Source organism: Mastacembelus armatus, chromosome 16 (assembly GCF_900324485.2).
Source record: "Mastacembelus armatus chromosome 16, fMasArm1.2, whole genome shotgun sequence".
NCBI classification, from domain to species: domain Eukaryota; kingdom Metazoa; phylum Chordata; class Actinopteri; order Synbranchiformes; family Mastacembelidae; genus Mastacembelus; species Mastacembelus armatus.
The window spans coordinates 22,785,000-22,794,747 of NC_046648.1; the positions used below are offsets into that span (position 1 = coordinate 22,785,000).

Here is a 9,748-nt window from a genome sequence, read left to right on the forward strand (position 1 = left end):
ACCTGCTAATTTTGGAGCTTTTTCTTGTTTGTTGGTGTTTTTTTCTTGACTTGCTGAACCTCACAGGAAGTAAAACAGTCGTGGTAAACATCAGCACCTTCAAGTAAAAAGAGCAAGAACTTTTTGTAACTGATACTCAACAAATACACAGGCAGAAGTAGAAAGTACAGTGTAAAGATACTTACATATACTTACACAGACACAAACACCAACAGACTTTAGTGAGTTTAAAGTGAATTATAAAAACCTCTCTGTAATGTGTCCCACTGAGCGTCAGGCCAGCTGCCATCTTAGGTTTCATGTAATGTTTTGTAAAAAGTAACATGGTGTTTAGTGTAGTATCTGAGCGGACGCACGTCAGTGGGAGTGTGAAGTAAACAGGTGTAGTTTTTAAAGCAGCAGCTCACAGTTCTGGTTCACGTGCATCAGAGGAGTCGGTGTTAGGGTTTGTGCAGTAACTATTGCAGGAAGGGTGAGGTGGTGTTACTTGTCTGCGTCAGGGCCCCATTGTTTCAAAATCCACCCATATGTGCTCACATTCAGACAAAGGTTGTGTATACAGACAAAGTGTGAGACACTGATTAGCCAAAGCTATGCACCATACATCAGGTGGTGGTGGAGTCATCGATGTCTTTACAATTACATTTTTGGAAATTTTCTCAAAAAGCAGATGACATCACATGATGAAGCACATCCACCAGTGTGGTAGTTTGACGAAAAGTGGTGGTACTATAAAAGTACAATTTAGGATTTTTGGTTACAAATGTAGTCTGCGTTACAAATTCATCACTGACAGTATGAATGTCCTGTGTATCCATATTTATCCATGTCGTTTTTGGTTAGGCCTGATTTATTGAGTACCTCCATCTGAGACCAAGGAGAATAAAGCAGAAAAGGAAAGAAGGTCTGATCCGATGGGATGGCAGAAACCACAACTCTTTTCTTGCTTCAGTGACGTTTCTCAACCAACAGTAAAAACAGATGGAGGCCTTGACACAGTCAGATGCTGGAAAAAGATAAAGGAAAGTCCAGAAATGAGACCAGTAATTTCCACGGCTCAGTCTGGATTATGCTTCAGCTACTTTCTGTTTCCTCCAGCAGTTACAGCCACATTATTTACAAGCTTCTCCGTGTTACAGTGGGATTTATCTGCAGTACTTTTTCTCTCTGTGTTCGTCTTAGTGTTTCATGTTGCCAGTGTGACATGGAGACATCGCTAAGGCCACTGGAAGGAAGGTCAACTGCAGGGTCTTGTGCTGACAGAAAGCCTCTGTAATTGTTTTAGCTGAGCCCCTGACTGCAGTGTGGCTGTAAATGTCACTGGTTACAATGGAAGGAGTTGTTCAGACAGAGCTGAGGGGCCAGAGGTCGAGAGGAGCCTCTCCTGGTTTTACAGGGGCAGAGAGGTTAGATTCTTCTGTTTGGTCTCAGCTCAGGTTTCCTGTTGTCTTTGTCCCCTTGTGTCAGCTGTCTGTACAAACACACCCACTGCTGCAACAACTGTGTGGATAAACTCTCCTGCATACAGGTCAGTGTTTACACAAAGGGATCTGCCTCTTGTACATCACAGCTATGACCTTTGACCTTCTCTGCTGTCTGCTTACAGAAACATTTATGTATAAAACCTATTTGAGGCAGTATTTGTTATCTTTTTGGCCACTTCGGGGCAGATAAACAAACAGAACTCAGCATTTACATATTCATGCATTGTGTGTTCAGAACAGTGAACTATGAACAGCAGAAAAGCTTCAGAGTTTAAAAAAAAAAAAAACACAGTTCCCCCATCGCTACAGTCTGGAACACCAAAACAACAAGCTGAAAGATGCTAAAATGCTCAGGAGAGCTGAGATGACAGTAGAGTTTCATGTTAGATATAGTAAATGTTTCCTTAATACCTCACAATGTTGAAAAAACACAGTATATTAGTCTATACTACTTGTTATATATATATATATATATATATTGACACGTGACCATTTAGGAAGCCAGATGTTCTGTTCTAATCAATAACACTCTTGGCAAACTATTTCCCAGAGTTTTCTAGGAGGTGTAGTCTGTAAAATGTCCTAAGGAAGGACAGCAGACAAAGTGTTGAATGACTGTAGCATGAATCTGGAAGAGGCGTCATCTCTGCAGACCAGGCCTGAGGCTGCCTACATACAGTACTGTAGGTGTCCAAGATGTTGGTACATGGACAGTGTATGACATACAGTACTGTAGTGTCCAAGATGGACAGTGTATGACATACAGTACTTTAATTCCTGCCTCAGTTATGTGACAGAAAAGGAAACTACTGCTCCCAGCAGCAGTTCTTGGGTATCTACTGCCCTCTGGTGGACTTAATTGAACATTACTAATTTATATAATTATTCTACACAATTATGAATACACCACTCCCTCCAGCTCAGAGGGGTTGGTCCGAGCTGATTATTTCTGGTGATATTTTATCTGCATCCTGGGCAATGAGTTTTGTTCCTCATTGTTCCTTTGGTCTTGTTTTGATGGATTTGGAAACTTGTTCATGCATTTTCCCCAGATATCGTTTGCTGTTTGTAACATCAGTCTAAGACTGTTTATATGCTTGTATTTACTGTTGTATGCACTGAGGCTTGTTCTCATGTCGGCCTCGGGGCGAGCTGCCTCTTGAGAAAGATTTGGATTGATAAAACAGCTGTAATGTGCCGTGACTTCAGCTAATCACAGAGCATGTTGTTTGCACTGTTGCTAAGGTCCTGTTTTCTGTTTTTGTTGAATGTCCTACTGAGCTCAACCCACTAAACTTCATTCTTAGGAGCAACAATACTAGAGCTGCTTGTTACCAAGCAGCACGTTTTATTGCTGTGGCTGCCGACACCCCTTGTGCATTACCACTTTCTCACTGACATAATTTACACAACAACTTTGATTCTGTGGATTTAAAGTTGGAGAAACTGACATGGCACAAAAGTGAAATTGCAGGTAAGCCAGTACTTTTCTTTCACTGTTAAAAATGGCTTCATACCTTTTATTGCAGCCACTGTCCTCAGTCTGCTTTGGAGGAAAAATCCAGTTCTCTGCAAGTCAGGATCTCTCTTTTGCAAGAAGCAAATATTTCAAGATCGAAGAGACTGAGAGCCCAGGACATGTGTGGAGCATCAAGCCACCGGATTTCTCTCTCAAACTGTACAGTTCTCTGTCAGTTCCTCAAAAGATAGAAAGAAGGAAAGATTCAAATCAATCTATACCTCAACCAAGTGAGGCAAAGAGGATAAGTGGAGTTTATTTACCAGATGTTTTACGTGAGAGTAACAAGAGAAAAGAGCCTCCAAAGTTCATCACATCGTACAGGCCTCCTGGTGCGCTGGAGTCTGAGCTGATGTTTGTCAGGACAGGAAAATATCCTTCTGAACCCTACAAGAACCCCAAACCTCACGACTTCAGACCGGTAAATATCTGAAAACACAAAATATGCTTCATTCACACATTGTGACAGACATTCAGACCAAATACCATGAAGGCCAACACATCTCATCCTGTTACCCAGACTGTAATGTCTCATTTAAACACAAGATGGCAACAAACACAAAAGAACTGACCAGAACATTTAACGCTCAACTCTTTGCTTCAGCTTGACGAGACCTTTCCAGACATTGTGACGACATATGACAGAGACCCCGGTAACCTGAATTTAAAATTAAAGCACTTGGACACATGTAAGTGGGTTAACATGATCATTTTTCCCAATTTTCCATTTTGGCTAAAATTCATTTTCTCTTGTACCAGTGCAAAAGAAGCAATGCTTCTTGTTTTGCTGATGAGTTTAAGGTTTGGGGAAAGCAAAAACCTGTTTCCTTTAATTATCAAACATGAAATAAATACAAAAGCAAAAATAAATGAACTAATTTCTTTTGCGTTCCAGTGCGAACCACTAGACCCGAGTCAGGTTTTCACAAGACAAAGTCAAAGCTGGACACACATAAACCTGCAGAGCCTAAGTGGGATGCAAAGCTCTTACTTCCTCAGCTGCCATGGCCTCCAAAATCTGCTTCTTACACAGTCAGTATATGTGTTTTCACCTCTTATCTACATAAGTGCAAAATGCAAGGAGCAGGCCTAATGGAAACACAGATATTTACTATTTACAGTTTATATAGCTTGGACTTACAACAGTATTAACACTGACGATGTTTCACAGCGACACCGGCGAAGAAGAGGAGCACACAGTGCATTCTTGGACCGTGTGGAAGAGAAACTCTCAAGATCCTGGAAAAATAGATCGTGACTCTTTCTTTTTAAATACACATTTCATTAGTTTTTCATCTGCAGCTGTTTATGCATCCTTTCTCAGTGTGATGTGATACATTAAAAAATATTTTCTGCTCTTTCTTTTCTAAATGACATGCCTGCGAGGTTACATATAACCTTTCCAGGATCCCTCACAGTAAACGTAGTACCTTCACAGATGATCAGTTCATTAGAGGCCCCTGTTACTTTGGATGTACTCAAGAATATCAGCTATCAATACGGCAGAGATGGCATCATACTCATATTTCTCATTTCAGCCAGTATTAGGAACCCTGTAATTTTAAAGAGACAACCAGCTTCCTGCTCCAAAACTGCCACAGTTTTACCATCTTGCAGGGACCAACATAAACTCTAGAAATGAAATATGAAACATACTCCAGTCAGGGTTATCTCCTGGTTAAGCTGTGACACAGCTCAACGTGCACAGTAAAGTGAAAAGGAGGCAGATGTCAGAAATAGCATGAAAATGAAAGGCACAAAACAGGCAGTGACTGATGTAATGAAGGTCATCACACCACATTATGAAGCCCACTGGTCCCCAGCAGCTGCTCCTTTGGTGCCCCAAGAATTATAAACACGTGAGGAAGGTCTGCACATGTTTGTAGCATATCTGTAATGCACATATGTGTTTAATGAATGCATGCACTCATGGACTAAATATAAAATGAAAGGAATATCCCTGCATTGAAGTGCACGATCCACTGGCAGTCATGTGTTTGACTTATTTTAAACACTTGGTTTTATTTTTTCAGGACTGAACAATGTTGTAAATCTTATACCTCATAAAAAACATGTAGGTTATTTCAGTAATGCAAATGAAGCTTTATATTTACTGGTGTTATGGTGTTTTACAGTGTGTGCAAATATCCTGTGCCAACTGGGACAAGCATGCACAGGAAAAACACTAAAAGGGTAGATAAAAATAAAATGTACAGCACATTTTATCCATGCCTGTCCTATAACCCGCCTCTATCTACAATAGGAGAGATTTTAAATTTGTTTTAGCAGTTTATGTGCAAATTTCCTGCTATTGCATCGGCAATAACTTTAGGTGGAAATAAAATGTGGCTATGGGCTGGACGTTAGGCTTTACATCCTGTGGTAGAATTTATCCAAGCTATGAAGCAAAACAAATAAATAAATATAATATCACTGAATTAATACTCAGAGTACTGACTGATCTACTAATCCCTGTGCCCAGATGGTTGTGTGACTGGGTCCGTGTCATGTCCCATATTTCTCTGTGAAAATCCAGAAATCAGACGGAGCAGAGTGGCCTAAAACGGTTGAGAAGCTGCAGCAGGTTATGTAAGGCAGCCACTGGATACAGGCCAGTTACTGTTTGTTATCTTCCGTGCAGATGGGCTGCGGGGCGCACGGTGCGCACAGTGCGGTTCCTGCTCTTTGACCAATCGTTTTAAAGAAAAACACACGGCTGAATAGGGCGGCGCTGTTTCTGCACACACACACACACACACACACACACACACACACACACACACACACACACACACACACACACACACACACACACACCCTCTCTATCTCTGAACACACACACTCTCTCTATCTCTGAGCACACTCACACACACGGACAGAAGGAAGAACACACCGAGCTGGATGGACGGTAGGTTAAATAGGAATTTTATATCTAGCAGCTTTTTCTATCTGTGTTTTTTGTTCCTGTTTGTGGTTGACTACAAAACACTGACACTGCAGACCCGAATCGCACCACAGCAGGACTTAGAAACGTATTTGCGCTGGTTTATCATGTTTTCTGTTAAAATCCTGCATGTTGGCTTCAGACTGAGCACAGTTTCATCTCTGGGCTGTTTTGGGTGGAACATAATTGCTCTTAGGGACAAAAATCAGATAATGGTACTTTTATTTTCATGCCACTTTCTACTTCTAACGACAGAAACGGAAAGTTACGAGTTTTCTGCATCGAGCACGTTTAATTAATACACACACACACACACACATATATATGTATATATATATATATATATACATATCTCTGTATATGATATGTATATGATAGTGAATCTACAGATTGTGGCTTTCTGGTCATTTTGGAAACGTCACATTGGGCTGTGAACTGTTATTAGTTGCATTTTTCACAATAATATTTATGTTGTTTTAGTCAAAAGTAAGTAGGATAAGACATAAGTGACCGTCTTTAGTTTCTTTTTGAAGTAAATCGTATATCTGCGCATATACAGCTGTGTGACTGTCTCTGCAGCAGCTTTTAAACGGATTTGACTGAGGGTGAAATAAAAATTCAGTAGGTGTTGGTCAGAGCGTCAGAGCAACAGGTGATCCGTGCTCCTGGGCAGACGCATGATTGACGGCCGCCTTAGCCAATCAGCTCACAGAGAACCGAGCGCATGCACCAATCGCAGGCGTCCGCAGTGTCCGTGTGGGCGTAGCCCCAGACTGGGCTCACAGCGGCGGCGGAGCCACACGGGACACCGAGCACAGGCGCGGCGGGTTTATCCGTCTCTTTCTCGGTGGGGTTTTTTTTTTTACCGTCGTTACCGAAATAAGAGGTGGAGGTAACCGTGAGCTGAACTACAGGCGGTGTGGGCACCGGAGAGGACCGGGTTTCTGGTCAGAGAGGCTGAATGTGGTCTAGCTCAGACTGGTAGGTAGCCGGTTTGTTTAGGCTGGAATAGATTTATACACCAAATATGATGTAACCTCATTAACCAAATATAATACAGAGTCTAAAGTCTATTTTTAATGTAATGTTAGAGTCAAATGACAGTAGCAGTTAAACAGGGCCCTATAGGAACGATACCATAGGAGACAGGTTCCTGCATAAACACACTGTTCTGATCTTCATTAGGTTTAGCTCAGTAATGAAGCTGTAGATGTTTAATTGAGCAGCTTTAGACAAACATAACCATAAAACTATTTTCTGTCTTACGTATTGGCTCGGTCACAGCTGGGTGACACTGTGTATCAATTTAATATTGACACTCAGATACAAGACCAGATGCAGATACAAGATACTAGGGCACAAACGGTTCCTGGTATTAAAGGTCGCATCGATTACACTTGAACTGAACTTTGTTCTTGTTTGCTCATCGTGTCCAAGTGGTTTCATCAGAAAAGCACCAGGAGTTAAATGTCCTGGTATCGTCAGAGAAATAGAGCTGAAAGAGGCTAAAGAGCAGTGTTGAACTGAGGAACTGCAGGTGTGGGATTAGTCTCAGTGAGTTCAGGACACTAGGATTCACATCACGCCACCCTGTGATCTGCTGACTGATGACATACCATTGCTCGTTGCAGCTTTGAAGCCAGTTTTGAAAAGGTTGTAACACAGTGTTCCTCTTGCACACCTTAGCAATAAAACTAAGCTTAGCTCCGAGGGTGTTCTTCTACAGCCTGACCTGCTCTGGTATGAGCAGTAACTCATAGTGACTAATGTAAGCAAACTGTACAAAGGTGTGTAACTTCCTGACTCAACAGTACTAGTTTACTATGTATTAGCTCGTTCAAATAACATGCTGATGATCTCTTTATATTTTAGTGAATGTTCTGTAGGTCTGTGTTTCACATACAATAATGTTTGACGTGCTCACAGGTAACTGCTGCAGACACAGTGGGATATAAGCGACTCTGAGGATTATCATCATCTTCGCCGGGTGACTGGATCAAACTTGCTAAATCACCAGTCTTTCCTCATGAGGAGAGATGGGGAATGGATTGTCAGAACAACCCAGCTTCCTGTCAAGCGTCCCGTTCTTCCAGTCATTTCACATCGCCATTCTTGGACTGGACTCGGCAGGAAAGACCACCGTTTTGTACCGACTGCAGTTCAATGAGTTTGTGAACACAGTGCCCACCAAAGGTTTCAATGCAGAGAAGGTCAAAGTGTCTCTAGGCGGCCACAGGACTGTGACGTTCCACTTCTGGGACGTCGGGGGTCAGGAGAAGCTCCGTCCCTTGTGGAAGTCGTACACACGATGCACGGACGCCATCATATTTGTGGTGGACTCTGTGGATGCAGAGCGTATGGAGGAGGCCAAAACCGAGCTCCATAAGATCGCCAAGACATCTGAAAATCAGGGGGTGCCTCTGCTGGTGGTGGCCAACAAACAGGACTTGAGACACTCTTTGGGATTGACTGAAATCGAGAAGTTGTTAGCGTTAAAAGAACTGGGTCCTGCAACTCCCTGGCATCTGCAGCCAACCTGTGCCATCATAGGAGAAGGACTCAGGGAGGGCCTGGAAAGACTCCATGACATGATCCTTAAAAGGAGAAAGGTGCTCAGGCAGCAGAGGAAGAAGAGATAAACCTATTAAGAGATAGACTGGTCTGCAGTTTTGTGTGAAGCAAATGTAAAGGAATTTCTCCTCCAAGCTTTTGCCACAGGTCCAGATTGAACACACTGAGTTTTATCAGTCTAAAACCGAACTTTAGGATCCCCGATCTGTGGTGACGCTGTAGGTCAGGGAGTGGCACATTAAGGAACACAGTATGAAGATGAGAAAGTTTCAGACATGTGTGGTTAAGATATAAAATGTTTATATGGATTCAAATGCACAGACAGAGGGTTTGGGGTCTGGAAGGGTGACAGAAGTTGTTTTAAGGATGTATGTTATTGTCATTAATGGCTAATGGCTGTTCCAAACAAGTTTACCAAAAATAATTTAAGAAAAGGCTTTGACTAGTTGAAGGATTATTTGGTAAATGAGTGAACATTGTTAAACCAGAGGGGCAATAGCATGAACACCAGTTTTATCTGATATTTTTATGTTAGTTTTTTTTTTTTTTTTTTTACACTGGACTTTCTTCGTAAAGGAAAAGTATTATTGCATTACTGACGTGCTTGCTGTCTTATATATCATTTTAAAAGCACTTTAGAATCTCACTTTGTATGAAGTTTACAGTAAAAATAGAATATTGTGAAAATGTAAGCGCAAAATGCAGACTGCTGTACAGTAGGTGGTCCTCATTGGCCACGGGTTATGCATTATGTTTTGCTAAATAAAACATATTTAGAGCAATGCTGCAGTGGTATGGAGGCTATTATTACGTGCACTGTTATTCAGGAGCTTGTATTTAAGGAGCAAACAGGGCAGTGGTGTTCGGGATTGTAATGTTCAGTTTATTTTGGCGTTAACAGGTCCCAGCAAGAAGCTGTGAAGCAGAGAGGGATTATTTTTTTGAGATAAGCACGAGAAAACTCAGCTAGTCCCCCGGTGGTGCTGATAACCTGTTGACATTACAGGGCTAGTTGTTCTCTCGCAGCTGAATACGATGCAGGTTTCTGAAAACACAAGACAAACTCAGTCGACCCACCCTCTAATTATCACTTAAAGTCTTCATCTCATTTTAAGCAGTTTGCACAATTATGTTGACAGGATTACACACAAAACCTCAGAGGGCCCATTTAAATGTCTGGATGCGTTTTCTGCAAGGACAGCACTGACATAACAGATGTCATAGCTTTTA

At 41.8% G+C, this 9,748-nt stretch overlaps 2 protein-coding genes across 3 annotated transcripts; both read left to right on the top strand.

Annotated features, from left to right (window-relative positions):
* The first annotated feature begins 2,852 nt into the window (after positions 1-2,852).
* On the top strand, positions 2,853-5,318 carry c16h7orf78 (chromosome 16 C7orf78 homolog). Its single transcript, XM_026317595.2, has 3 exons — positions 2,853-3,424; positions 3,899-4,035; positions 4,175-5,318. The coding sequence occupies exons 1-3, from the start codon at positions 2,990-2,992 to the stop codon at positions 4,335-4,337; spliced, it is 735 nt and encodes a 244-aa protein (XP_026173380.1). The 5' UTR covers positions 2,853-2,989; the 3' UTR covers positions 4,338-5,318.
* Positions 5,319-5,793: 475 nt separating this feature from the next.
* arl4aa (ADP-ribosylation factor-like 4aa) lies at positions 5,794-9,302 on the top strand. Of its 2 annotated transcripts, none has more exons than XM_026317384.1 (2): positions 5,794-5,911; positions 7,874-9,302. In XM_026317384.1, the coding sequence occupies exon 2, from the start codon at positions 7,984-7,986 to the stop codon at positions 8,584-8,586; it is 603 nt and encodes a 200-aa protein (XP_026173169.1). In that variant the 5' UTR covers positions 5,794-5,911; positions 7,874-7,983; the 3' UTR covers positions 8,587-9,302. The 2 variants fall into 2 exon arrangements, with proteins under 2 accessions (XP_026173169.1, XP_026173170.1); XM_026317385.2 differs by lacking the exon at positions 5,794-5,911 and adding an exon at positions 6,416-6,928.
* Positions 9,303-9,748: the final 446 nt, after the last annotated feature.